General features: G+C 37.2%; 1 protein-coding gene across 1 annotated transcript in view; it reads left to right on the top strand.

Annotated features, from left to right (window-relative positions):
• LOC120629871 (spondin-2) overlaps positions 1–25,403 on the top strand; it is an 80,631-nt gene extending 55,228 nt beyond the window's left edge. Inside the window, exons 3-8 of the mRNA XM_039898944.1 lie at positions 11,377–11,576; positions 14,406–14,510; positions 17,061–17,240; positions 22,352–22,569; positions 23,882–24,075; positions 24,953–25,403. Of these exons, the coding sequence (XP_039754878.1) occupies positions 11,377–11,576; positions 14,406–14,510; positions 17,061–17,240; positions 22,352–22,569; positions 23,882–24,075; positions 24,953–25,164 (1,109 nt within the window). The 3' untranslated portion in view covers positions 25,165–25,403. The remainder of the gene's footprint in view (positions 1–11,376; positions 11,577–14,405; positions 14,511–17,060; positions 17,241–22,351; positions 22,570–23,881; positions 24,076–24,952) is intronic.
• Positions 25,404–27,073: the final 1,670 nt, after the last annotated feature.

Genomic DNA, 27,073 nt, shown 5'->3' with positions numbered 1-27,073 from the left:
ATTGGGAAATGTCCTCGGTATTTCCCTTCTAGTTGGGTATTTACTTACCTGATTAAAACCCTGGGCACGTCACCTTTAGTTGGGTTTTGTTTACTCTGGTCAAAACCCCAGTTACGCTACTTTTAGCTGGTTACTGACTACCCACCTCCACTAAGTTCTAACATTTCCCACCCCTACACGCCTGAGCTCCACCACAACCTAACTGAATTTATATAAAACAAAACTTTTTAAAGGAATAAACAACTCTTTAGCAGTGATAGCTTAGTGTTTAGGACTTCAATTTTGGGGGGCCGGGTTCGGATCCCAGCACCTCTTACTTTTCTAAGTTATGTTCGTTTAAAGTAATTAAAATATCACTTGCTTTAACGCTGAAGAAAAACATCGTAAACCTGCATGCCTGAGAGTTCTACATAATGTTCTGAATTGTGTGTGGAGTCCACCAATCCACACTGGGCCAGTGTGGTGGACCGCCTTAACCCCCTTCTCACTGTGGGAGGAGACCCGTGCCCTGCTGTGGGCCGGTAATGGGTTGTTTAGATGATGACGAAAGTTTTAGAAATATTTCGCCCCTAGAGCTTCATCTCAAACGCTGTAACTTTTATATTATTTGTGTCATATTAAGTTTTGCTAGCACATTTGGTATTACCTGTATCAATATCAAAATAACACTTTTAAGAGGTAGCCGTTTTTTCCTGTCCGCAAGGTAGGATCTCAGGGGTATTATAATATAAGTAGACGTGTAATAAAGTTTTTATCTATCTACGTGCTTTTAATAAATTCTACCTTGCCTTGCTAATCCCTTATGTACCAACTATGTTGAAAGGAATACTTGATAGGTTTCTTGAGCGAACTAAAATGATTGGAGTGTTTTTAATATTTACTTCGTCTAAGTGATTACGAAGCTAATACTCCTTATATGAATATGCATGTCAAGCGATAAAGCTAATCACGTTACGCGTTTATAATTAATAAGTATAATTTTTACCTGCGTTACAGTTGCCAAGTTAAGGTTTTTGTATACCTAAGTGACGGGAGAATCCTCCTGAGTGTTATCTCAGCAAAACATTATTGTTTTCGTGCAATAAAACGATTTTAACTTGTGATTGTGGTGTCGCAACAATTTTTTCAATCTTTTTTTTTTCGTTTCACCCTCATATGTGGTCGATAAGAGTAATATGTGTCACGGAATAGTTCGAATCTGCCTTGCTGCTTGTTTCTTGGACCAAGATCGAACCCCGGTGTGAAAGGACGCAGATTTTAAATTTTAATATTTTTTATTCACATTTTAGTTTTTATTTTTATTCTTTTTTTTTTTCTCAAACCTTAATTTTACCATGAACTGTAGTGCCTGCAACTCCAGTATTTCTGTCACTCAAAAGCGCGTTAAGTGCTCTAACAGCGACTGCTTGCTACTATACCATTCGGAATGCGTTAACTATGACGAGATTTCTACCCATCGATCTAAGTGGATTTGCCCAACGTGTGTTGCCAGCCGTCCTAAAGAAGATAATAGTAATACTCCAATATCTAATAAGGGAAAAGGTATTCAGCGTGCTGAAGTGTGTATTATTTGTATTTTTTTTTTACTATGCACAACCTGCAGTCTGTTTTCCTACTGTTTTCCTTATCCTATGGTTGCCTGGCTTTCTCTGTAATGGGTTGATATGACGATGAATTATACTATGATAAACGGAAGTAAACTTTCTTATTCCATGTTCCCGTGCTTTAGCATGTGGACACATTAATTATTTCCCTTGTCAGGATATATAATCAGGGGATATCATTTTTGTCAACTGCTTGAGCTAGCCCCACTGGTGGCAACTGTTACAGTTCTCCGTAGGGGTAAAAGAAATAGATTGGTAGCATAAAGTAAGGACAAACAAACATACTTTCGCATTCACCGAAATGCGCCCGCAGACTTTGACAATTGAAAAGTGTACACTGTCAAACCTTATAGCTAAATTCGGGTGTCGGTTTTTTGTGACGGTATGCGCGCGCATCGTAAGAACTTACTGTCATCATTTTGCCCTAACCAAACGTCCTACCCAAATAGTGCAGGAAGAGAGTGCTTAGAAATCATCGTCTCAAGCCTGTCTATATTCGTCGACACACCTGCCTGTTACATTTCTGAAAGCGCCATACAAGATCACCTTACTACGAGTTAGTCATACAAGACCGAATAGTCCACATATTATTCATACTAAATCTTGGCACGGCTTCAATACTCACCGAAGTGTCTACGCCATTAGTGCTAAAGTACATGGCAACTAGAAAAGTTAGATGTTTGTATCGTGTATCATCAATGGTGGTTCCCGCTTTATTTAAAATTCACCATCATCGTAACACCAACCCATTACCTATCACAGCCGGTTGGCGCAGTGGGCAGCGACCTTGCTTTCTGAGCTCGAGTCCGTGGGTTCGATTCTCGCAACTGGAAAAATGTTAGTGTTATGAACATGGATGTTTTAAGTGTCTGGTTGTTTATCTCTATATTATAAGTATTTATGTGTTTTAAGTGTCTGGTTGTTTATCTCTATATTATAAGTATTTATGTGTATTATATTCATAAAAATAAACATCAGCTATCTTAGTACACATAACACAAGCAACGCTTACTTTGGGGCTAGATGGCGATGTGTGTATTGTCGTAATATATTTATTAATTTATTTATTTATATTAAGGGACTCACTACAGGACACGGCCGTAGTCCACCACGCTGGCCCAGTGCGGATTGGTGGACTTCATAAACATTTGAGAACATTATGGAGAACTCTCAGTATGCAGGTTTCCTTGATGGCGATGATGATGAAGTATCCCCATCGCTCTTTAATTTACATAAGATGCTTTATTTCTGAGAAATTTTAAGACGTTGATGATTAAAAAAATCAAACGCCCACATCGTGTTACCTTTACTGAGAACTTCATCACTTGCCACCAGGTGAGTTCGCAGCCAAGTGCGTGAACTGTCGTCGATAAAAAAAACTTAAGGAAAAATTAAAGAATGTGTTCGAGTGTTTGAGACTTATTGTTATAAATATCGTTCTTACGTTTAAAAAGATGGTGCTTATGCATTACATTGTTAATCCGCCGCGGCGGCGGTCTAGGCTGTTATCACAAACGTGTACAGCCTGCCAACCTGCATTGCAGAAGCGTGATGGGTCTTTGCTCTAAAAGCCTTATTCCTACGAGCGCGTACGCTAGGAAGACATCGACCTAAGGGCGCGTCCTGTGAGGCTCGTAACTCGACTCGGGGTGACGTTTGGTTATTTTGGTTTCGGCACATATTTGTCAATAGGGGACCTGCCAAGGCCGAAGCCTTCCGACAGAGCATGCATTCCTGAACTGGTCATGCCAGGGATCGAACTCGGGACTTCCAGATGCACTCACCATTGCGCCACGGTGGTCGCGCGCATAAACACAATGACGCAGATAACGGCCTGAAGTTATTTGGTTCTTTGGTTAGTAACGGTTGATTAAGGAGGGTATCTATATATATATATTTCTTGTGTGCGTGTGTATGTCACTGAACGCCTCCTAAACGGCTGCACCGATTTGAATAAATCTTTTTGTATGGGTTTCGGTGGCTCCCTGGATTCTCTCTGCTCTCTGGTTTAGATTCACAAATTAGCCCGACAGATGGCGATGCAGTCGGTATCTAAGTTATTTATCTATACTGCAACTTAACGGCTGATTTACTCAGGTACGAGTCTGATGTTAAAAATTCTTTCAGCGTTGGATAGCCCAAATATAGAGTATATATTATGACGCTAACACTAATAGGAGCATAGCACCAATGAAGAATTTTTCAAAATCGGGCTTTGCGTAAACAGTTAAAGTTTCGATAAAATCACGTGTGAAAAAGTTTTTCCCTCCTGCTTCCTCCTTATCCCTACAAAAGTACTAGGACAGCATATGTCTATATTTTAAGGACCTGACATGATAATTATTTGAATGATTCAGATGGTGTATTGAAAGCAACTAAAGTTATTTTTATGCGTGCAGTTGTAAGCGTGTTTATCTTTTTAATGTTTACTTGCATAAACTGGTGAGGATTGTCACGATGTTTACATAACGGGGTGAGTCACCCGGTGTGATGAACTCCCGCGCTGCCAATTGGCGCGGCCGCCGACACAAGAATAAATGCACAGATAAATAATTGTTGCTTGCAATGTATCACAATTGTTTTATTTCCACGATCGAGAGTATTTACGAAAAGTTTGCTAACACAAATACCGCACCATTGATATTGGGAAGACCATTGGCGATTAGTCCAGCCAGAGGGCGCCAAACATTGGCTCCAAACGGCCGAGTGGCGCAGTGGGCAGCGACTCTGCTTTCAAGTCCTAGACCGTGGGTTCGATTCCCATAACTGGAAAATGTTTGTGTGATGAACATAAATGTTTATCTGTATTTGTAAGTATTTATGTATATTAAACAAAAAAATTGTCATCAGTCATCTTAGAACCCATAACACAACCTAAGTTTACTGTAGGTCTAGATGGAGATGCGTATATTTTCGTATAGTAGTATATTTATTATTATTTATTTTATTAAAAACGAACTGTCAATAACCCTACGTTTTGTTTTTTGTAGTGCATTTTCCGATGCAAACTATTTTTTTTATTATTGTGATATCATACTAAGTGGCGGCCGTCTCTACATTACCTAAGTAGATGGCGCCACAAAGATCTTGCATCGCGCTAGCGAAGTTTTTAGAAAAAATCATGATTCAACTTCCAAAGATGAATGGTCGGACCTCGGTCCCCGAGCACGAACACTCGCTCGGAGGAATATCTTCCTATTGTTATGATCGAGCTTATCACCATAGCTCTCCTACATAAGTGATATCAACAGACACAGCCCCAGACTGGTGACAACTGGTAATGAGATAATTGTTTGAGCTGATGGCAAAGCAAACTTTATATTACACGGGTTTCGTCATTATCTCTTTTGGAAATATATTATATCTTACGTAAATACTTCCACCAAAAACTTGCATTTATTTCTATGGCTATAGCTGTCACACTCCTCAGTTTTAACGCTTGGGTCCATTGGACGCAAACAAAAATGTTGGGTATTCCTTACGTAATACGGAATCGTAAAAAGGAGTACAAAATTACTCTGCAAACAAATCCTGAAAAAATATAATACACAATTTTCGCAAGATCTATGCGAGGACAACTTTCTCATTCAACATCTTGTTTTAACTTTCATTTAAAAGTTGATTGTGTAGTGCAATTTATTGTGATCTTTATACTACTACTGCTGGAGTTGGTTAAATCACTTTTATACTTTCTACGTTTTTTTAATCAACATATATTTTTACTGACTAATAGAGCGGTAATAGTCACGTGGTTAGTGCTTCGGCATCCATTTCGGGGGGCACCCAGTTCGATTCCCGTCATACACCTCTAACTTTTCGGATTATGTGCTATTTTCTATTTACGCAATTAAAATTTTGCTTATATTATCAAAATTAAGCTTAATTTGCTATACTCCGCGAAAAGCAGGAGAATCTGTGTGGTGTAATTTATAATTTCTTCAATCCTTATACTCCACACCAAACAGATCTTTTGACCGGGGGATGCTTTATAATCGACACTGAGTCCAAAACAGATTTTTAATTAAATTTTTGTCTGTCCGTCTGTCTGTCTGGGCATCACGTGATAACTATTTAAATAAAATTTGGTATAGTGGTAGCTGATATATCGGGTCAACATATAGGATACTTTTTATCCCGATAAACAATAAGTTTCCTCCGGGAAATGTGATCAAATATTTTATCAATTTTACTTCATAGCTCCGTTAAAATTCGACCAATTTTATAGTTCTTTTTTATTTGAAAGTGTATACTATCAAGCATGTTCTGTCTAATTTTAATGAAGATCTGATAAATATTGTCGGAGATAAAGGACATAACTCTTCACAGATAACAGCCAGTCGCGAGGCATATGGGACAACGATCGAATGCATATCATCCTACTAAACACTAATATTATAAATGCGAAAGAAATAAAGTGATATAAATATTAAGTTTGATTATAAACCTGCAAATTCAGTTTTAAAATATTCAAATTGAAACTATCGCTTAAAAGTTGCGACGGGTATAGAATAACACGTACGGTCGCGAATAACATAGTTTGGAAATAAAACAGGTCCACCTGGTAGGTAGCGCTGCAATTAATTTCTAGGTTTTTTTCTAGGTGCAGACGAAGTTGCGCGGGTCAGCTAGTATATTAATATAAAAACAGAATATCTGTCTGTTACATCAGAAAGAAAGAGTGTACAGCTCAGCATTTGCCATGCATTATAAGTACATGCATGACACTGATTTTCAGTTGAGACCCGAGTGACTATAGCAAATGAAATAGTAAAATTAAAAAAAGTAAAGCAGGTAATTTCCTCTCTGTAACAAAACCATTTTTGTGTTAGGAACTCTAGTAGGTTGTAGTAAATCCTAGTCATATGGTAATCTACATTTACCACTAGTGATAAATAGTTATAATAGCCCGCTAATCTGCATTTGAGTAACCTGGTGAGTCTATGCTTTAATCCCCTTTCTGTTATGGGAGATGATGTCTATGCCAAGGTATGGGATATGAATAGTCTGAGGACGATGGTAATGATATTGAAATACTATATAATAGAAGCTTAACTTTTTTACGGTAAAACGTATGAAAACACGCAATTACAATTTGAATAACATTTTGCAATTTGAATTCGTTAGGTTGAATTTCGCGATCAAAGTTACGTACCTACTTTATTGTTAAAGTTTATATTCGGAATTAGCGATGACATTGTCTGTGGTCATTCCAATGAAACTTATTGGACTTCATTTAAATACAATGATTGACGTATATAAAAAGTTCTCTATAAGCTCTGACCTATATTGACTTATCAATCAGGTAATTAATGTCCCCTTCCTTTGTCCAATTATTCCTTTGGAAAAATCCGACACGTCACTCCCGTTTTTTTTAATCCGGTACAAGGGAGCCCGGCTTGGTTGCAATATTATCTGGGTAGTATACACTTAAGATGGCCAAGGTCTTAATTTTGTTAGCGTTCTTTCTCCTTACTATACTTAAAGCTGTTTAGACTGCCGTAATAATTATTTTCCAAACCATTGCGTTTTTGAGCCAAGATATTCTTCTGCGCATCTCTTGAATGAGGTGGCAGGAATATACAAATAAGAATGGCACCTGTTAGAGGTATGGCAGTTAATTTAAAGCCATACCCCCAGTATCGTAACGAGACGTTATGTGCCATGCTTATTCCTTCCGCTAAGCTGTATTTTTCCATTGCGGTCTGAAGGCCGTGGTTTTGGTGTAATTTCATGAACATGAAACTTAACACCTACGCCTCAAGTTGATGGACTCAGGGCAGCACTTTGTAAGACCTGTTGCATGCCAGCGAAATGTTGCTCCAGTTATAGGCGATGGTTTTCATCTTACCACCAGCTGGCCATTTTCTCGGTCTACTATTTAAAAAAAACTCTTTTGAGATGTATCATCTAAGTAAGTAATGAAATTAAAAGAACTTGGTACTATGATAACGAGGCAGTTATTATTGAACTGTTGGTTTAAAAACAATTTGATCAAGACACAAGAAATAAATTCTTTAAGAGCCAGTAGACGCAGTGGGCAGCGACCCTGCTTTCTGTGTCCAAGGCCGTGGGTTCGATTGCCACTACTGGAAAATATTTGTGTCATGAACATAAATGTTCTTCAGTGTCTGGATGTTTATCTGTATTATAATATACATTTATGTATATAATTCATAAAACAAAAATTTTCATCAGTCATCTTCGTATACTTAACACAAGCTACGCTTACTTTGGGGCTAGATGGCAATGTGTGTGTGTTTAAATGTACTGGATTAGAATTTAGCATGTGAATTTATTAGCGCTATATGTTATTTTATTTCTGTATCACCGACTAGTTTCGTTATTCTCATTAATCCGATGCGTCATTGCTCCAATTTGAAATTACACTTGCTTTGAAAATACAACAATAATTTACTTACTGAACGAAAACTGTAAATAACTAATTAATTAATCAGTGTTTTGCTGTTTAATGTTTATTTATGTCCAAGCTATTTGTATCTCATCATTATTCATTTACCGACCCTCTACAGAGTACGATTCAGACTCGTGTCTCGGGAAGTACCTTAAGCTGTCGGTTGCACCTGCAGCTGTTCTCTTTCCGGTCGCTACTGAGCAGCCTTCTCTAGTCCTTCAGTCTCATATTTCGGATATGAGACTGAAGGACTAGAGAAGGACTTGTGCAAACACTTGTGCACTATCATTTCTCCCGCTTAGTTAGATAATCTCTGGAGATTGGCCACAACGACCGATATTGGTCGGGGAAGCTGTTTTTGTTTCATAGGGCACGGATATCATAATATGGGAGTCTAGTCAGAGTTCATACTCCTTTCCGAACATTGACGGCCGATTGGCGCTGTGAGCAGCTACCCTGCTTTCTGAGTCCTAGGCCGTGGGTTCGATTCCCACAACTGGAAAATGTTTGTGTGATGAACATGAATGTCTTTCAGTGTCTGGGTGTTTATATGTATATTTTAAGTATTTATGTATCCTGTTCATAAAAATATTCATCAGCCATCTTAGTACTCATAACACAAGCTACGCTTACTTTGGGGCTAGATGGCTATGTGTGTATTATCGTAGTGAAAAAAAAAAAAAAAAATTAATGGAGAACACTCGGACATTAAAGGTTTTCCGTTCGATGTTCTTTTTAAGTAAGTAATATTAAATAGCTGAAAAGAAGCAGTGATAGCGCAGTGGGTTGGACTTCAACTTCACTTTCGTGGAGCCGAGTTCGAATCCCAGCACGCACCTCTAACTTTTCTAAGTTATGTGGGTTTTAAGCAATTAAAATATGCTTCAACGGTGAAGGAAAACATCGTGAGGAAACCTGCATACCTGAGAGTTCTCCATAATGTTCTCAAAGGTGCGTGAAGTCCACCAATCCGCACTGGGCCAGCGTTGTGGACTACAGCCTTAACCTCTTCTCATTGTGGGAAGAGACCCATGCCTTGTAGTTGGCCGGTGATGGGTTTGTAAGATGATGATGGTATAATAGCTTAAAAAGAACATCCCTCGAAAAAGTACAAACGTACAAACCGGCAAAGACGCGGAAAGATCCAGAATGTTCATAAAAACACGTAGAGCTCTCTTCGGACAGAAACTTGTAACAAATTAGACTAAACAATCAACTCTAGAATTAAACGGAAGAACAAGATGTAGAATGAGAAAGTTTTTCTCGCGAAGATATCGGCCAAATTGTGTTTTATATATTTTGCTAAGATTTGCTTACCGAGCAATTTTGTAAACCCTTTTGGGGTTCCGTTACTTATAAGCAGAAAATGTACCTAAATCTTTTCAGTAAACCTTCCTACGACCTTCTATTCGATGTGATGACGACAATATTGAAAAAGTATAAATAATTAAATAAGCCATTTAATCCCGAGTAACATATTAAACATCGAATTACAAAAAAATAAAGAGTTACCTACCATAAAATTATCAATTTACTAATACTGTAATTTGTAATACAGTATTTTTGTTTTTGTAACTATATTTAACAGCATAATTTAGTACGGTAATAAAGTTATTTATTATTATTATTTATCTATAATTTTTTTTCTTTTTTTTAATTTTCAACAGATTAAATTATAAAAGAAAAACAAAAACAGTATTAAATATGTATAAAAGAGAACCACTTGCGGGGCTTTTAAGTACCCAAGCAACCGGCGGTCAGGGCTCCAGAGTCAGGAACCTCCTCACAATACGTGCCGTTTTAAGAATTATGCCTTCTGTATACGACCCTTGATCCAACAACCAAGCGAAAGCTTCTTAAGATGTTGGTCTAAGCTTTTCTCGAGAAGACTTTTAACTGAAACAACTATCAGATCAATGCCTGTTGACTCAACATTCCACATGGTGGTAATCTCGTGAGCAATGTCCAAGTATTTTGATACTTTTCCTTTTCAGCTTTTACCAAGTTATCATCATTTGGGATGATAATGTCAACATTGAATTATTATTATAATTATTAAATGTTATACATTACTGAGGATACATTTAGGTAAGGTTAGTTAAGTCAGACTTTGTAAGGAACCCGCGAAAGCGACTCGGTCAATATCGGTTATTTTTTCCCCTTTTTCTCGCCCTTTCACAGTTCATCCGAGATTTAATAAAACTTCATTAAACAAGCACCCGCGGAGAAAATTTTCATTTTGATCCTATTATAAATCAACTTTATATCAGCTAATGAAGGTTTATTCAGGTAAGCTTTAGAGTTTACGTTGTTATAAAGAGGGATTTTAGTTTATACAAATTGATCTTGTCCTTAAATATTTTATGTGCCCTTAGCCATCAGTAAAAACTCATAGTAAATTCCTCTTTCCATATAACTGATAATGTTTGTAGAAACCCTTTCCCTGCATATTAAGAAAGCCTGTATGTCTGATAGCTTATTCAAAAATTATCTCAAACAAAACCACAGATCGGAAGAAGATTTTATATCCACGAAAGATACAGTAGATACAAGGTTTGCTCGTAACGTTGAAACCTCATCCATTTTAATCGGTTCAAAGCACAATCTGAAGAAGTTATCTGTATAAGGTATTAACTAAATCATGCACCATCCACAGATATTCAGCCTAGTCGACGAATTCTACTTATGAATTCACGACCGATCCCAAAATACCAGATTTGTGCTGGTGGTGTTTTTTGTGGCAGATCTCGCCCGGGGAAGTAATACTGCTGATTATATTTATGCCGCCAAGTAGCACTGCTGTGTATGGGAATAGCTGTTGGTGTAATTACAGGCACATGAGGGTCCACAGGTTTATGGACATAGGGCGCCAATTTGTAAGAGAAGCAGAACTTCGCAGAGCATGCGAAGTTCTACTCTTTTTATAGGCTACGCTTTTCCGCTTATCATCAGGTGGGCGATCTGCTTGCTCCGTCAACTTTTAAGTAACTTCTTTAAAACTACTGTAAAAACGTAAATCTTACAGTACATCATCATCACACCAACCCATTACCGACCCACTACAGAGCACGGTTCTCCTCCCGCAATGAGACGGAGGTAAGGCTGTAGTCCACCATGCTGGCCCAGTGCATGCATTGGTGGACTCCACAAACACCTTTGAGAACTTCATGTAGACTTGCAGCTTTCCCCACGATGTTTTCCTTTTAAAAAACAGGTGCGTGCTGAGATTCGAACTTAGCCCCTCGAAAGTGAAGTCGAGCTCCTACCCAATGCGCTATTAGCGCTTCTTACAGTTAATATTTAGTAAATACAAAAACATTGGTAAAAATACACTTAAATAAATGACTTATTTGTCCGCAGGTGTATCCCACAGCAGGTCGAACGTTTTGTTCCGTTTGGGTAGACGGGTGTCCGCCCCCGTACGGCAGTTCGCCGAAAGCGGCCGATCAGATTCGCTTGGCTCGAGCCCAGGCACGCTGGATGTATTTGGAGCACCAGCTATCAGTCAAGGCGCAGGCAGAACTGAAGCGGAGTTCTTCGTAGACGGAAATCACTCTAGAGTAAGTTTTCGACTTTACTTACTACTCTATTACAGATCAGACTCGTTTAGCATGTTGAACTTTCGTAATTTAAAAGCAATCGATCTGGCTTAAATACTGCTAGAAGTCGGATATAAGTATTCCAGAGAATTAAGAGAAGATAAAATTTGTCAGCTCCCTTAGAGGATCCCAGACATCTACCATCACCATTTTCAACCAATTACCAGTTCACTACGAGGCGCGGGTTTCCTCTCGGAATGTGATTAGTGCAGGCAGTAATCCACCGTAGCCTTCAAAGGTGGACTTCAAATGCCTTTGAAAACATTGTGGAGGTCTCAGGTATGCAGGTTTCCTCACGATGTTTTAAAACGCAAATTAGAAGCCCGGAAAGTTAGAAGTGCATGCTAAGGCTTCAACTTGGTCCCCTACAAAGGGAAGTCGTAGTATTTACCACTAAGCTATCACCTCTCGCTCTATCCCAGCCTTAGTGATCTAAAAAGAACCCTGATATTAATACCAACCCCATGGTATTAATAAACACAACTGTGTTCAATGTGTCCGAATCGAACCCGAGCAAATCAGAAAGTCAATATATTTAAACACAATTTAAACTCTACTCGTACATGAAAACCACTTAATTGACGTTGATGAGTTAAAAACATTAAAGCGTTCCGAACTAACAAGCCTTTATAGATAAATAAAACGCAATTATGAAAAACCGCACGCGACCCGCGATAGCGAAATTCCGCGAAGCGATTGCAATAAACAGACAACAATGAGCTCTCCAATAATTTCACAAACGGATTGGCGATACGTAAAACGGTTTGGTCCCCTCGAAAATATCGTATTTCAACACTAATTAATGCCCGGGACAGCAAACAACAATTACGATACGTCAGACGACATAAATAGTAAAAAACGGGCAAGTGCGAGTTACATTTGCGTTACAAGGGTTCCGTTTACCTTTGACAGTAATGCCTAAGCATAACGCATATCGTGAAATAATAATTTACAAACCGCATAAGTAAGATTCTATAACATGCATTACAGATTTCTAAAACCTATTGATAAATAAAATCCCATTACGAAGCCTGTACCAAACGCACTACATTAGATTTCCCCAAATCGATTGTAATAAACGGGAAACAATAAGCGCACCTATACTTCCACAAACGGATTGGCGATACGTAAAACGGTTTGGTCCCCTCGAAAATATCGTATTTCAACACTAATTAATGCCCGGGAGAGCAAACAACAATTACGATACGTCAGAAGCACGAATAGTAAAAACCCGGCAAGAGCGAGTCAGATTCACGTAACGAGGGTCCCGTTCCTGGGTCCCGAAGTTAATTATTTCAATAAAATAATAATTTCGTCAAATAGTTATTGTTCAACCGCTTCAGAAACACCAAACCGCATCACGGTGTTTGAATAGGGTATATTGCTAATTTCAACATTTTGCTAGTGGTGTAATTTTTTTCCTGAAATAATCATATAATTGCATAAACATTTCAATTCGCAAATTTTATAATTCAATAAGTCGATTACATTTTTGTAGGTAACAATTATTTGAGATTCTCACATTTGCACTTGTGTCCTTGTAATCAAGTTTACACCCCCTATATATTAATTTATTATATTGGACAAGCAAAATTATGCGTACATTTTAAATAGATAAATTGCAAATTTTCAAGTCGCATTTGCGGCTACTAAAAAATGGATATAACAATATTTTACATGTTACAAATACAAGTCGCTCAATGAGCGCTCGTTTTGATCGTATTGGTAACAGAACCCTAAAAACAGTAGACAATTCAAATCGAGCCGTAATAAAAGGGGAATTTATCGGAGCTTCCATCGCGGGCATTTTATTGCCAGTTGAGACTAATTTCGGTTGTTTACCGCTTTACAGCGAAGTTTTTATGTGAGTCCATTTGTCAGCTGACGCCATACTATTGTGGGGTCAAAAGGTCGAGCGAAAGGTCATTGGCTAAGAGCTTTCATTCCATAAAAACAGTACATTACGTTAAACTCTGGTACTACTACTATACTATAAATACCATAGTATAAATACTGGATACTATGATCATTATCAAACCCATTACCGGCCCGGGTCTCCGCTCAGAACGAGAAGGGTTCAAGTCGTAGTCAACCACGTTGGCCAATTGCGGTTCAGTAGTCTTCACATGCCTTTTAAGAACCATAAGCAGAAGCTCTCAGAAGTGCTGACGATAAATAAAGTGATATTTTAGTTGCTTAAATTAAAAACGCACATAGCTCGGAAAATAAATAATAATAATAATAATACTACTATATATAGAACTGATGGACGTTGGGGTTACAATGAGGTGGAAAGACGACATCAAGCTAGTCGCTGGAAGCCGCTGGAAACAAGTGGCCCAGGATCGTGGTTTTTGGAACTCCCTACATAAGGCCTATACCCATCAGTGGACGTCAATTGGTCAATTGGTTTGACGGCCAGGGACACTGCTTTCTGCGCCAAAGGCTGTGGATTCGATTACCACAACTGGGAAACGTTTGTGTGATGAACATGCTAGCATGTCTGTGTATTATAAGTATTTACGTGTATTATTCATAAAAATATTATTCAGTTTTAGTACCCATAACAGCTACGCTAACTTTGGGGCTAGATGGCGATGGGTGTATGTCGTAGTATATTTATTTATTTATTGAAATTTATGATGATGATGGAGTTGTATCGCAATTGTATTGTTTCATTAAACTATGTCCGGTAGATTGCAGTGCTAATTTATTTAATTAAAATGTAGAACTGTATTCCTTTGTAACATTAAATCAAGTGCACTAGATTAACTTGCCCTAATTTCCCAGGTATCTGTAATGGCACGTATGATCCCATCTCCGGACTGGTTCATCGGAGTAGACAGCTTTGATCTCTGCGTCGACGGAAACTGGATTGATAGCATCACTATTGAGGTAAGTTTTTTTCTGACGCTTTCTACTTTTATACCCACAACGGAAAAGACGGTTGATTGTCTTTGTTAATTCTTTACCACATAGCTAACCTTATTCAATACACAGTAAGTGTGCTTTTTGAATACCGCGTAAGCTCGAAATTTTTATTACTCTAGGGTGAGAAAACTGATTTTTCAAAACTGAGCGGACGTAATTTTGCTACGATCGCTTAAAGCTTGATTACTTTAAATCAGTTTTATAAGATACCTTGTTCGTAAGTTCGTATAATAAGGTTTATAGCCCTAAAACAAAGGGGGACAGTTCTTAAAGTAATAGGTATCAACTGTTATACGCCCACCTTTTCTTACTCACCCTACCCTTACCCTGTAGATACCGATAGCACCATTGAATTCAACCTATCATCTGGATTTTTCGAACTAGATTGATTTTAACTTTCCGCGATGGTAGTATGAAACCTTTTTAAGTTGAGGCCATTTTTTTTTATTTAACTATTGCACTAATTTTAAGGTCAATCTTCTATGTAGTTATGTGTAAAACTTATGTTTGTTCGAATGGTTCTGGATCATTATCAGTACTTATTTGACCATAAATATTTCATCATCAGTACTTATTTGACCATAAAATGCTCTTGCTATGCCGTTTTGGTAGACTTGGGGCTGATTACATCGTTTGCTTTGGAAACCAACCACGTTTAGCTACACATTTAAATGTTCAAATTGTACTCCTGAAGCCAGTTTACCGCGTAAACCTAGTTTAGATTTTTTTATCGCGTTTGGTTGCAACGATGAAATGCGACCTTCACCGATGGGCAAATAAATGCCAGCTTTTGGGCTAGTAAAGTTGATCATTTGGGACAAGGCATTAATGAAATGTTTTGTAGGTATCTGGTGACATTAGGGCATATGTTCCTTATTTACTTTTTGAAGTTATTGTGACTTATTCGGTATTATTGACATAGCCGTATTACTTTCTTAGTTTTTTTATTTAAATCAGCAACACTGATCAACTTCATAAATGTTTTAACAGTATTTACTTCGCCTGAGTGGATTGGTTTTCATGTGATAAAAATAAGGCCATATCACTCTTTGGTCATTTAACTATATTTTTACATAAAAAATAGCAATCCGAGAGTTTGGTCAACCTGTGCGTTAATGGAAGTCAAACCAATAAACACACTTTAATTATCTATTTTAAAACCTAAAAAGATCACTTAAAATTTCTTTATCCTATTTAAATCAAATCTTCATATTTTATACTAAATTGTTATTTCTCTTACTCGGCAATTGAAACTAAATCCACAACTTTCGCCGTCTCTAATTGCTCGTAGTTTTGTAATGGCTTCGCTTGATTGCTTTATTTTACGAGTTAATTACTACTTTCTCAGTGTTTTACCTGAGCAAGAGATAACTATCAACAAAGTTAAATTTATCGGGCTGGACTGAATTGCTTCGTGTCTCAATGTTGTTAATAGAATTGTTGACGAAATCTTAACGGGAGGATTCGAACGTTTAAAAACACCTGATGTTTTTTTTGATTGTATTGTATATAACAGCTAGTTATCCTTGAAGAAAACGGAGGGGGCGTTAACCAAAAATTTCACTAAAGGTTTTTGAATAATTGGAAGGTGAAAAAATCAAATAATTGCTCTACGTATTTATTTATTAGCATAGATTATATATAAGGTAACCTAGCTGTATCACATTGTTAGGTCACCTCGTCAATTGTGGGTAAGGCTGCTACCAATTTCCAAAACCTTTATAGCAGTTACATTTTTGTACCTTTTGGAGTAGAGACGATGGGAACGGGGGGAGGGGTCGAGCTCTTTTTAAAGAGCTGTCAAAAAGGGTTAAAGTGTCTACCGGTGATCCAAGAGCGGGCACTTACCTTAGCAATAGAATTAGTTTACTCATCAAAGGGACAATGCTACCAGTATCTTAGGTACTTACTGTGCCTCGCTGCGGTGGTTTCAAAGACCTTCTTAGATTTTATTGATTTAATTTTTGTTCATAGGTTGTTTTTGTTTATGAATAAACCTTCATAGCAGTTTAATTTTTGTATCTTTTGGAGTAGAGACTTTGGACCCTGGGACCGCGGACTTGAGCTCTTTTTAAAGAACTCCAAAAAAGGGTTAACGTGTCAACCAGTGATCCTAGAGCGGGCAGTTACCTTGGCCCAAGAATAAGTTTACCCATTCAAAGGGGCAATGCTGCCAGTATATAGGTACTGTGCCTCGCTGCGATGGTTTCGAGATTTTATTAAGTTTTATATTGGTACATTAGTTATTTTTGGTTATTTTTGTTTATGAATAACTTAACTTAATTAAAAATTATATCAGTAATAAATAGAATTTCGTAATATTAAAAATATTTTCTTATTAAATTAATTATACATAACAAAGAATATATTTACAAAATATGTTAATATGCAATGGCGTAGAGGGAGCAAGACGGCATAAGAGAGCGTCATGTCGTTTGTAGTGACGGCATACATATCAATTTTAGTGCCAATAGATGTCCAACATCACGAAGCTCATCAGGAAAATGGTTTTAGGTGGACCCATTAGATGCAGGCACGGACAACGGGTTCACATTCACGGCGCCCAACTGGCCAACGGCTCCGCAGGGGGTAGCCTACCGCATCACCTCTAAGTACCCCTCCCACCCCGCCGGCTCTTTCTTCTACCCCCATCTGAGAAGGCTTCCACCAATCGCAACTTTTCAGTTTATCAAGGTAAGTTCTTATGGCATAATTTGTTCTATGTATATTTGTACTTCCTTATAACTGCCTTTTAATAAGATTCTTATGCCCGTTTTCACTAACGATATAACGAAAGTCACGCCTATTCTAACGAAATCTCGTTAGAATAGGAGTGACTTTCGTAGGCATACATAAACTGTTCACTCATAGTTATCACCTAAGAGTTGGTAAAACGTTTTTTATAGACATCGCCTTAAAAATTAGGCATTGATTTAGGCGACGCCTAGGTTTAGTGTAAGCTCGTCTAGAGAAGTACTACCGCCATGTTTATTTCTGCCGTTAAGACCGGAACACATCAATGCTTCCTCATTGTGTTCCGCTCTGATGAAAGTTAACGCCTTATCTAAGGAGATTCCTAGTCATTTATCAACCATAGCTATCACCTAAGAGTTGGTGAAACATTTTCTTCTATAGACACCGCCAAAAAAATTTGGCATTGTTAAATTCGACGCCTAGGTTTAGTAAAGCGGCCATTAGTATTCGCAAATAAGGTTCAAATAATACATATATATGTGGCGCTTTTTGTGACAAACGTCGTCTAGGAAAGTACTAGAGCCACTCTTATCTATTTATTTTATTTATTTATTTATTGAAACAATAATACAATATATTTCGTAAATTCTTCGCACCCTTAAGCCTGTATGTGTGCAGTACTGCTCACTCCTCTTAAATAGCAGATTAGATACTTAGATACTAAAATAAAACTAAACAACAGTTATCATGCTCGCAGTATTTGACGGCCGACTGACGCAGTAGGCAGCGACTTTGCTTTCTGAGTCGAAAGCCGTGGGTTCGATTTCCACAACTGGAAAATATTTGTGTGATGAACATGAATGTTTTTCAGTTTCTATATGTTTATCTGTATATTATAAGTATTTTGAGATGAAGATGGCGCTGTGTGTATTGTCGTAGTATATTTATTTATTTATTTATTAACATAGGTATGCGAGAAAATATATAGTTGGTAGGGTATTTTGCAACTTAATTAAACAGTATCAAAACACATTGCGTAGTTCGAAGAAGTAAGCAAATGGAATGCGAATGCCATATACAAGCTGTTCCGTATATAACCGTATCGGTGTGTTAAGCGTTTTTGGTGTATTGTATGTATTTGTCTTAATATATTTAAAATAATTAGTAACTTATCCGGATATAACTTCTGCCAACAAGCAGGATTGCTGTGTTCCGGTCCGATTAAAATGGTTGCCGGTTTTACCGGGAAATAATGCTAAACAACACATTTATCATAACCCACAGCTATGGATACAGGACAACACTTTGTAGGACGTCTTGTTGCTCAGTTTTTAAACAAAGGTTACACTCAGGCAGTGGCGTGCATAGAGGGTATGCACAGGGTATGGAGATGCTAAAAGTGAAGAAAATCGCCAGTACGAGTTATAAAATCTAAAGGATAGGCTTTTTTTAAACTCTTACAATGCCTATACCTAATTTTTTTATAACTCGTACTAGAGATTTTTTTCATTTCATATCATCTGCATACCCTGTGCATACCCTCTATGCACGCCACTGCACTCAGGTGAAATACATCAATAAAGTCGAACCATCTACTTGTTTATCGGGATAAAAAGTAGCGTATAAGTTGACCCGGAATATCAGCTTCCGCCAAATACCAAATTTTATTTGAATCCGTTCAGTAGTTTTCACGTGATGCCCGGACAGACAGACAGACAGACAGACAGACAAAAATTAAATAAAAATCTGTTTTGGACTCAGTATCGATTATAAAGCATCCCAAAATTCTAAAAATATATTAAATGTACAGAAATCTTCCAGTTACAGTTCTATTATAAGTTTAGATACTATTTCCACTCGTGCGCCAGTGCTCTGAGAGAAGAGCTGAGAGAAGAACTGGGAGAAGATAAATTTTTATCCTTTCCCCGGGAGATTATTGTGTCCTGCCCATAGCCGTGCTGGGAATAGAAAATACACGAGAGCGGCCACATCGTGATTGTCGCGTTTTATATAGAAACGTTCTGAAATTGAATCTGGTCATATGACGCTCTTAAGCGAATGTTGAATCATAGTATAACTCAAATACACTTTTTTGTACTTTTGACAGGCAGATTCAGTTTTGCAAGGAGTAATCTAGGCTCGTTTTTAGTTTACTCTACGATTATAAATTCACGGGCAACTGCTATTATTAGAATTGGAATAATTCTGTATAATTTATTTACATGAGTTGACTAGCATTAACGTGAATATTTTAGCATTCAACGTGTAATACGAAAACACAATGCTAATAATATTGCTTTAGGCACTTTAGGTCTGCTAAGTGGACAATGGACATCAAACGAAATGCAGCGAGCCGCTAAACCAAATAACATAAGTTATGCTTAGATATAAAAAAAATCTACAGCAGACTATCGTTCTGCTAGCAGTCTATCGGTTCAACATTATCATCATGTCAACCCATTACCGACCAACTACAGGGCACGGGTCTCCTCCCAAAATGGAGAAGGGGTTAAGGCCGTAGTCCACCATGCTGGCCCAGTGCGGTTTGGTGGATTCCACACGCCTTGAGAACATTATGGAGAACTCTCAGGCATGCAGGTTTCCTCACCTTTGAAGCAAGTGATATTTAAATAACTTAAAACGCACGTAGTTTCGTCTATCGGTAAGACGAAGAGAATTACGCTAATACTTTTAAATCCATATCCATTGTATCTTTAAATCACATTTTTCACTGTAATAATAATTGTTAAGCCAAGCAGATGGCACACCTGTTGGTAAATCGAAAATAGTGCAAAACTTTGCAGAGAATGCACGGAGACAACAGCCCAGTATCCATCAAGCAAAGGTGTAGGTGTTAAACCTCATTTGCTTGTAACTAAATCGGCAACTGCACCTTTAAGACCGGAACACAGCAACGGCGGTAGAAAGAATTACAGTAGTATTTCCTCGGACGAGCTCTGTCACAAATAGCTCTACCTGTCATCGACTCTATACATCATAGTAACCTATGGGAATACGTAAATAATGGGTTTGACTTAATTAGTTATGTTGTTAAAATTGGAGTGGCGGGTGATAGGCACTAAATTATTGTACCTATTAACGTCTGTCATGTTAGCATTGACTAATGAATATTTGATTTCTCTTGAGACTACTAGTTAAACAATTTTCAATCCGATTACTTGATTTAATGACGGCTTATATATTACTAGCTGTTGCCCGCGACTTCGTCTGCGTTTGATTTTGTTTTTAATTGTGGCATTATATTTACTTGTAAATCTAAAAAAAAAGTATTCAGTATCGCTAAGCCTTAAGTGAGGGGTCTGCTGCTGTCCGTTGAGGAGTTCTGTCTCTATCTCCAACCACATTCATCAGATCTTCACAAAGTTTGGGCAAAATTAAACACATATTATAACCTCCATAGTAAAAAAATAATTATTTAAATCGGTTTTAATTTGTCGGAGTTATGGTGTAAAATCGTCAAACACTCATCCCCTAGCCCAAAGGAACCGAGCTTAATGTCAGGATAAAAAGTATTCTATATTACTTCTAACACTTCCAAAATTATGTGTACAAAAATTCATGAGGATCGGTTAAGTAGTTATTGCGTGAAACCGTAAAAAAACAACTTATTAGTAGGGATTATTATTTTATAACAAATAATCAAATTAAATCTTTGAAATGTCTCTCAATAAGTTCAAAGTTTATATAAAACGTAAGCTTACAGAAAAATCCTATTATAATATTAAGGATTACTTAAACGATAAAAAAGCTTGGGTGTTAATTGCTCTAGCTTAATATAAATTTACTGGGAGATGGTGATAACAAAAAAAAAATTACCTCGCTAAGTTTGTTGTGGGCTCTTCTTAGACCAGGGCGCGTTTGGAACCCTCGTAGCTTTAGATTAAAGTTGGCGAACGAAGTTATCACCATCCCCTTACAATTATGTAAACAAATATATATGTACGCTTCATAAGTGCCTGTGATAGGCCTACATGAATAAAGAAATTTTGAATTTGACGTTATCGGCGCAGTGGGCGACTGCTTTCTGAGTCCAAGGCTGTAGGTTCGATTCCCACAGTTGGAAAATGTGTGTGTGATGAACATGAATGCTTTTCAGTGTCTGGGTGTTATTTTGTATATTTTAGTATTTATGTATATTATTCATAAAAATATTCATCAGTCATCTTATTACCCGTAACACAAGCTTACTTTGTTCTAGATGGCGATGTGTGTATTGTCGAAGTATATTTATTTATTTATTTAAATACCTAATAAATAAAAGTATATGGAGCGGTGATAGCTAGCAAGCGGAGATCGAGGTTAGGACTTCGGCCTTTTGATCTTCTTGATCCCCGGAACGCACCTCTTACTTTTCGAATCTATGTGCGTTTTAAAAATCGAATATCACTCGAGGGATATTCGATTTTTAAAATACACAGTGAAGGATATCCTTGTACCTACATTATTTTGCATTATGAAGTTCATCTGAGAGTTCTTCATAATGTTCAAGACGTAAGAGTTCTACACTAATTGGCCAGCGTGGACTAGGGCTTCAATATACCCTTCTTATTCTAAGAGGAGACCTGTGTCCTATAGTGGACTGGTAATGGATTGATAATGATCACAATTATGATAATGATGCAGTATATGAACATGTTGTATGAATTGACAGCAATTAAATAACAATTATTTACTTACCTTCTCATTTTACACTTACGAATAATAATAATAATAATCATTTATTTGCAAGAACGTTTGTACAATATAAAGATGTTGGTAAACAATATAGTTATATAGTCTCTCTCATCTTGTCCTAATCCAAAGGTTGCCTGGCAGAGATCGCTACTAAGCGATAAGGCCGCCTTTTGTATTCTACTTCTGTCTTTGTATTTCTATTGTTTTTTTTATTTTCCTAACTTCATTGTGGTGTACAAATTAAGAGTTAAATAGTTATTTTAGAGAGCATAACATTCTACTAAATTAATAGTGTGCAAATTTGGTTCATTGGATATTAAAAAAAACAACCTTAATTAAATGTCAAATTAAATGTTAATTATGTATTAGTTTTTTTTTTTTTTTTAATATTCTTAATTTTCTATTCTGTCCTTTAGCTCCGCGAATACGAGCTCTCCGAAGTATTTCACCGCGACAGCGACGACCGACGATACGACGTTCTACAGATCGACAAACTAAACCACAACAGTATAGATGTGCTAGACGGCAACCGAGCTCTGTCCATCGCTGAGGAAGTAGAACGGGCAGAAGCACCAAGAATTCACTCTGATGGCTCTTTGACTACACCGGATAGTGGCTATTCTTATTATTCTATGTAAGTATTAACTAACCTCCACCTCGCGCTGCAGTAGTTCTCCTTGGTATTACCTATACCACTAAGATCTCCTCAGTTTTTTATTGAACTGGTACTGAAGATGAGCTGATACAGAGATATCAATTTTTCAGCATAATTGTCTTATAATTTTTAAGTTCCTTTATAATAGCAGCAATATTAGTAGTTTTTTTCGAATCTATGCAAATTAATGTTGCCATCCCACAGGGATCAATTTTGACGCCCACGTTGTTTTCACTGGATATCAATAGCAATTTACCTCAAATATAAAATTGATTTGTTTCAAGTAGGCCTAGTTTATAAGCACTTTTGAAACGTCAGTCAACCTCGCTGGTTCGGCAAGAAACTCAGCAGATTGCTCTTTTTCAACATAATTTCACAGTTTCACAATCTTTAGAATGTAAGCATGCAAACAAGCATCATACTAGCTGACGTTGTAATGAGGATGAACAAGTCGCACTTCACTGTCCTCTGCACAGCTAGAAGGGCATAGAACTTTTGTATCTGACATTGAGACACCCCTTACGTCTTAGAATGGGATACCCAAAAAATTGTACAGTTCTTCTGTCAAAGATATGAACTGGAATATATTCCAGTCTTACTCTTACCCAGATCAACTTTGATAACGCAATACACTGTTACAACTACCCTAAAATAGACTTTTAAGCTAGGGAACCTTCAAACTCATTTTACTTTGAAGATTAATTTGCTGTCTCACCTTAGCAGTCTCCACGATGAAAACTATTTATATATGCAAATTTTTACCAAGATAAGTTAAGCGTCTATGCATATGTAAAAATTGTTATTTTTTTAAATCTAGCAATACGCTTTGGCCAGCAACTTTCCCAGGATTATGTTCTATACCGTGTTCATCTTTAGGCACCAAGCTACATGTGCAAATTTCATCAAAGTTTAGTCCACGACTAAAATCATTTCATTTATTTGCAAAAATCATGTCAAATTATAGATGTTACAAAAAGTTACACAGAACGATGTTCAGCCCATTTAAAAGCATGCAAATCTTATCTTAAAAATAATTTATAACATTCAGATTTTGATTAATTACAATTAATTTCATTAAAGCTATATAATTACAATTAATATTTAATTACTTATGTTTTAGTTTAATTAGCTCAGTTTATTTTGTTTATGAACTGTAGCAAAATATGACAGATATACATAACTACCAAAAGTTACTCTATCACATTTGTAATATTAGTCTGGATTTACTCACAGCAACTTTTCTAATCCATGCTACATTAACTTACACTAACGTTATTAATAATTTCATCAGAGTTCCGAGCACAAACAGCACGACAACCACGACAGAAGAACCCCGATCAGCAAATGAGCTGCCAACATCTGGGCCTACAGCAAGCGAGCGATCAGCATTAAGAAGTCTCGCGCGCAGATACCGAGCGAGAAGACGTCGCAAGCTGCGTGGAGACAGCACCGACCCGGCGGAGAGGAGAAAGCGGAAAAGAACGAGTAAGTAGGAATGAAATGAATACACTTTTACTGAGAGAAAGTATACTTTATTGTACACCAACAAACACATACAACAACGACATAAAACTACACAATAAAAATAAGATGTATAATTGGCAGCCTTATCGCTAAAAAGCGATCTCTGCCAGGCAACCAAACTGCAGAGGACCTAGAGATGTCAGGTGGGCTATGGGTGAAACAGTAATATCTTTTACATGCTTATATTTACATAAATTCCTATGTATATATAAACAAATAATAAAAGGCGATAAATAAGAAAAAAGGCGGGTAAAAGTCTACGGACTAGTCTAGTTTAAATAGGACGGAAGCGAAGAATTGACATAGAAGTAAAACAAATTAAAATCAAGCGGAGTAGCTATCTCTTCCGGGCTACTAATACAGAAAAGAGTCTTAATATTAATAATACGCTAGAAAGAAAGAGACAGACATTTAGGTTACAATAAGTGAAAGGTCTCGTACGTAAATACTTTTTAAAAAGCTCCAGCAAACGGTAAAGAACGAGTAAAGCGAGGGCCACTTAGCCGCGTCCAAACAACGTCCTTAACCTAGTGAAATAATAAGGAACGGGCCAAAATTAAAATAACTCTGGAATTTACGATGAAGCAAAACATTTTGAGGAATCCTGCATGCCTCAGAGTTTTACATAACATTTTCAAAGGCGTGTGAAATCAATCAATCCGCATTTGGCCAGCATGGTTGACTGCGGCCTTCAACTCTCCTCATTCTGATAGGAGACGCGTATCCTGTAGTGGCTCGGTAATGGATTGATGATTATATGCCAATATTATTTTAATAAAAATCTTAGTGCTTTTGTTTTACTTACCTTTTCATTTAAATATACTATCCTTGGAAACAGGACTGCTGGACTGCCGTGTATCGGAATGGGGCGAATGGAGCCCGTGCCGAAATGACGGCGGCTGCGTTGGTTCTGCATTACGTACACGAAGGATCATCCGTCGCCAACGCCCCGGTGGCAACCCTTGCCCCCCTACAGCACAATCACGGTGGTGCGCAACCAACTGCACGTCACCGCCGCTGCGGGAGGACTGGCGGAATAATCTCACGTAATCCCTATTTATTTGTAAGGCTTGTTTACACAGGACAATGCAATATGACAAGACAATATAATATATCACTGAAGAGTTGAACTCTCTCGACATTACTTTCCTGCCACGTTTAGCCTGAGTACCTTGAAGGCGAGACTAAATAACCGTTTTAGGCAAGCGTGCTCAAACATAGAAGTCAATATTCCATCGAGCAAGATCGTCGTCGAGTCTTTACCGGAGGGCTTTGCTTTAGGCAGTATAAATTTAACACCCATTCGACATACCTTGAAGTCCTAAAGATAAAGATAAATAATAATTCTGAAATAAAATGTCATCAATTTAAAAATAATACTTATTTAGGCGATGAAATTAACTAAAATAAAAAAAAAGATCCATTCAAAAGACAGGGACAGTAACCTTTTTATACCATAAATTACCTTATTTTCTTAAAACACTTCAATCAATTGTGACTTCAAAAAAATGTTGTCTGCCTGGGTGTATTATACTGAAAAGGCTAAGTTGTAGAACTTAGCCTTTCTGAAATCTTTTTAAGTGCTTCCCTTTAGATGGATGGCAGGAATTCTCAAAGGTTACTCTTGTCTTGTTCGAGTATTGTCCCAGTATGAACGCATCTTTAAACTTTAAACATGATTCCATTTTTGAAATTACATTTGTCTCTTTTTAATGGCCAATATTTTACCACATTATTTATATTCTATCTCTGTCGTTGGCATCTCTGTCCGTCCAATCAAATTTTGATTTCGATTCCTTTTTTGTTTTTCTTGTGTTTTCAATCTGATGTTCTTGAATGTAAATTCGTGGTGTGTATAAAAATATTGGATAAAATTCCTGTATAAAATAATTTAATAAGAGATGACTGTTGGTGTTTTGAGTGCCCTTGTCCAGCGTCGCTTTATAGATGCTTATCCGCGTTTTAAGGCATTATCACACTAGCGATTTGCGAATGCTTTTTGGTTAGAAAATTTGCGAACTAACTAGAAGCGGGAGTAAGAAAAACTAGTTGCATGTAAACAACGTCTTAACTGCATGTGTGTAAAAATCTCGGTGACAGTGAAAACACGAGTGTGAGTGAGTGAAACGCAGCTTTCATGTCCGCTATAATACGCCAATCTCAGTGCGTAGCCGCTGCATTCACTTCGAACAATCTTCTCACAGAAAACATGCTTAAAAATCGACAGTGTGATAATGCCCTTATTAGCGCATGCATGCATGCGATTGTAGACAAAAAAGTGTCTCCACAAGCTAACACCAAAACTAGTTTCCGACTACCGATCGCCATGTTTTATTCTTTATATTAGTTTACAGTATACCTGTCGATATGATATGAAAACAATATACAATTTCCAAGTAAAGGAAAGTTGTTAAATGAAATGGGTATGTGGATTATTAAATTCCTAACTAAATTTTTAAACAAATTGCTGTATGAACATTATTTTCACGATTTTTATTATGATTTCATACTGTTTGTAGTTTTAACTTTATCAAATAAAACTTTTATTACCGAGAGCAGCAATGAAAAATCCTTTGGCGATTAAAAACAGAAAAAGAGACTATGTACTATATGAAAAAAGGACAGCTATTAAAGAAGTGGCACGAAAGCTTACAGTAAGCGTTAATAAAATGAGAAAGCGTCTACGAAGCGATGGTAAGCGCGGACAGTGGCCATAAATGGTAGACTTTGATTGTTTGCCGCTGTATCTAATGAATGCTTTTTTTTTAATTTTTCGTATCTGTTTGTCAATTATGCTAATAATTATAAATGTTAGTTAAGCGTGTTTGTGGTCGACATCCAATTCCGATAAAGTCGCATAAATAAGTTGGGCCAACATTGTTGCGTTTTCATGTTCAGCTAGCGTCTGTGCTGTAGCACGACACAAACGCATTCGACGTATCAAAAGCATGCCATAAAG

Source organism: Pararge aegeria, chromosome 15 (assembly GCF_905163445.1).
Source record: "Pararge aegeria chromosome 15, ilParAegt1.1, whole genome shotgun sequence".
Taxonomy (NCBI): Eukaryota; Metazoa; Arthropoda; class Insecta; order Lepidoptera; family Nymphalidae; genus Pararge; species Pararge aegeria.
This window is presented reverse-complemented; position numbering and strand designations above follow the sequence as displayed.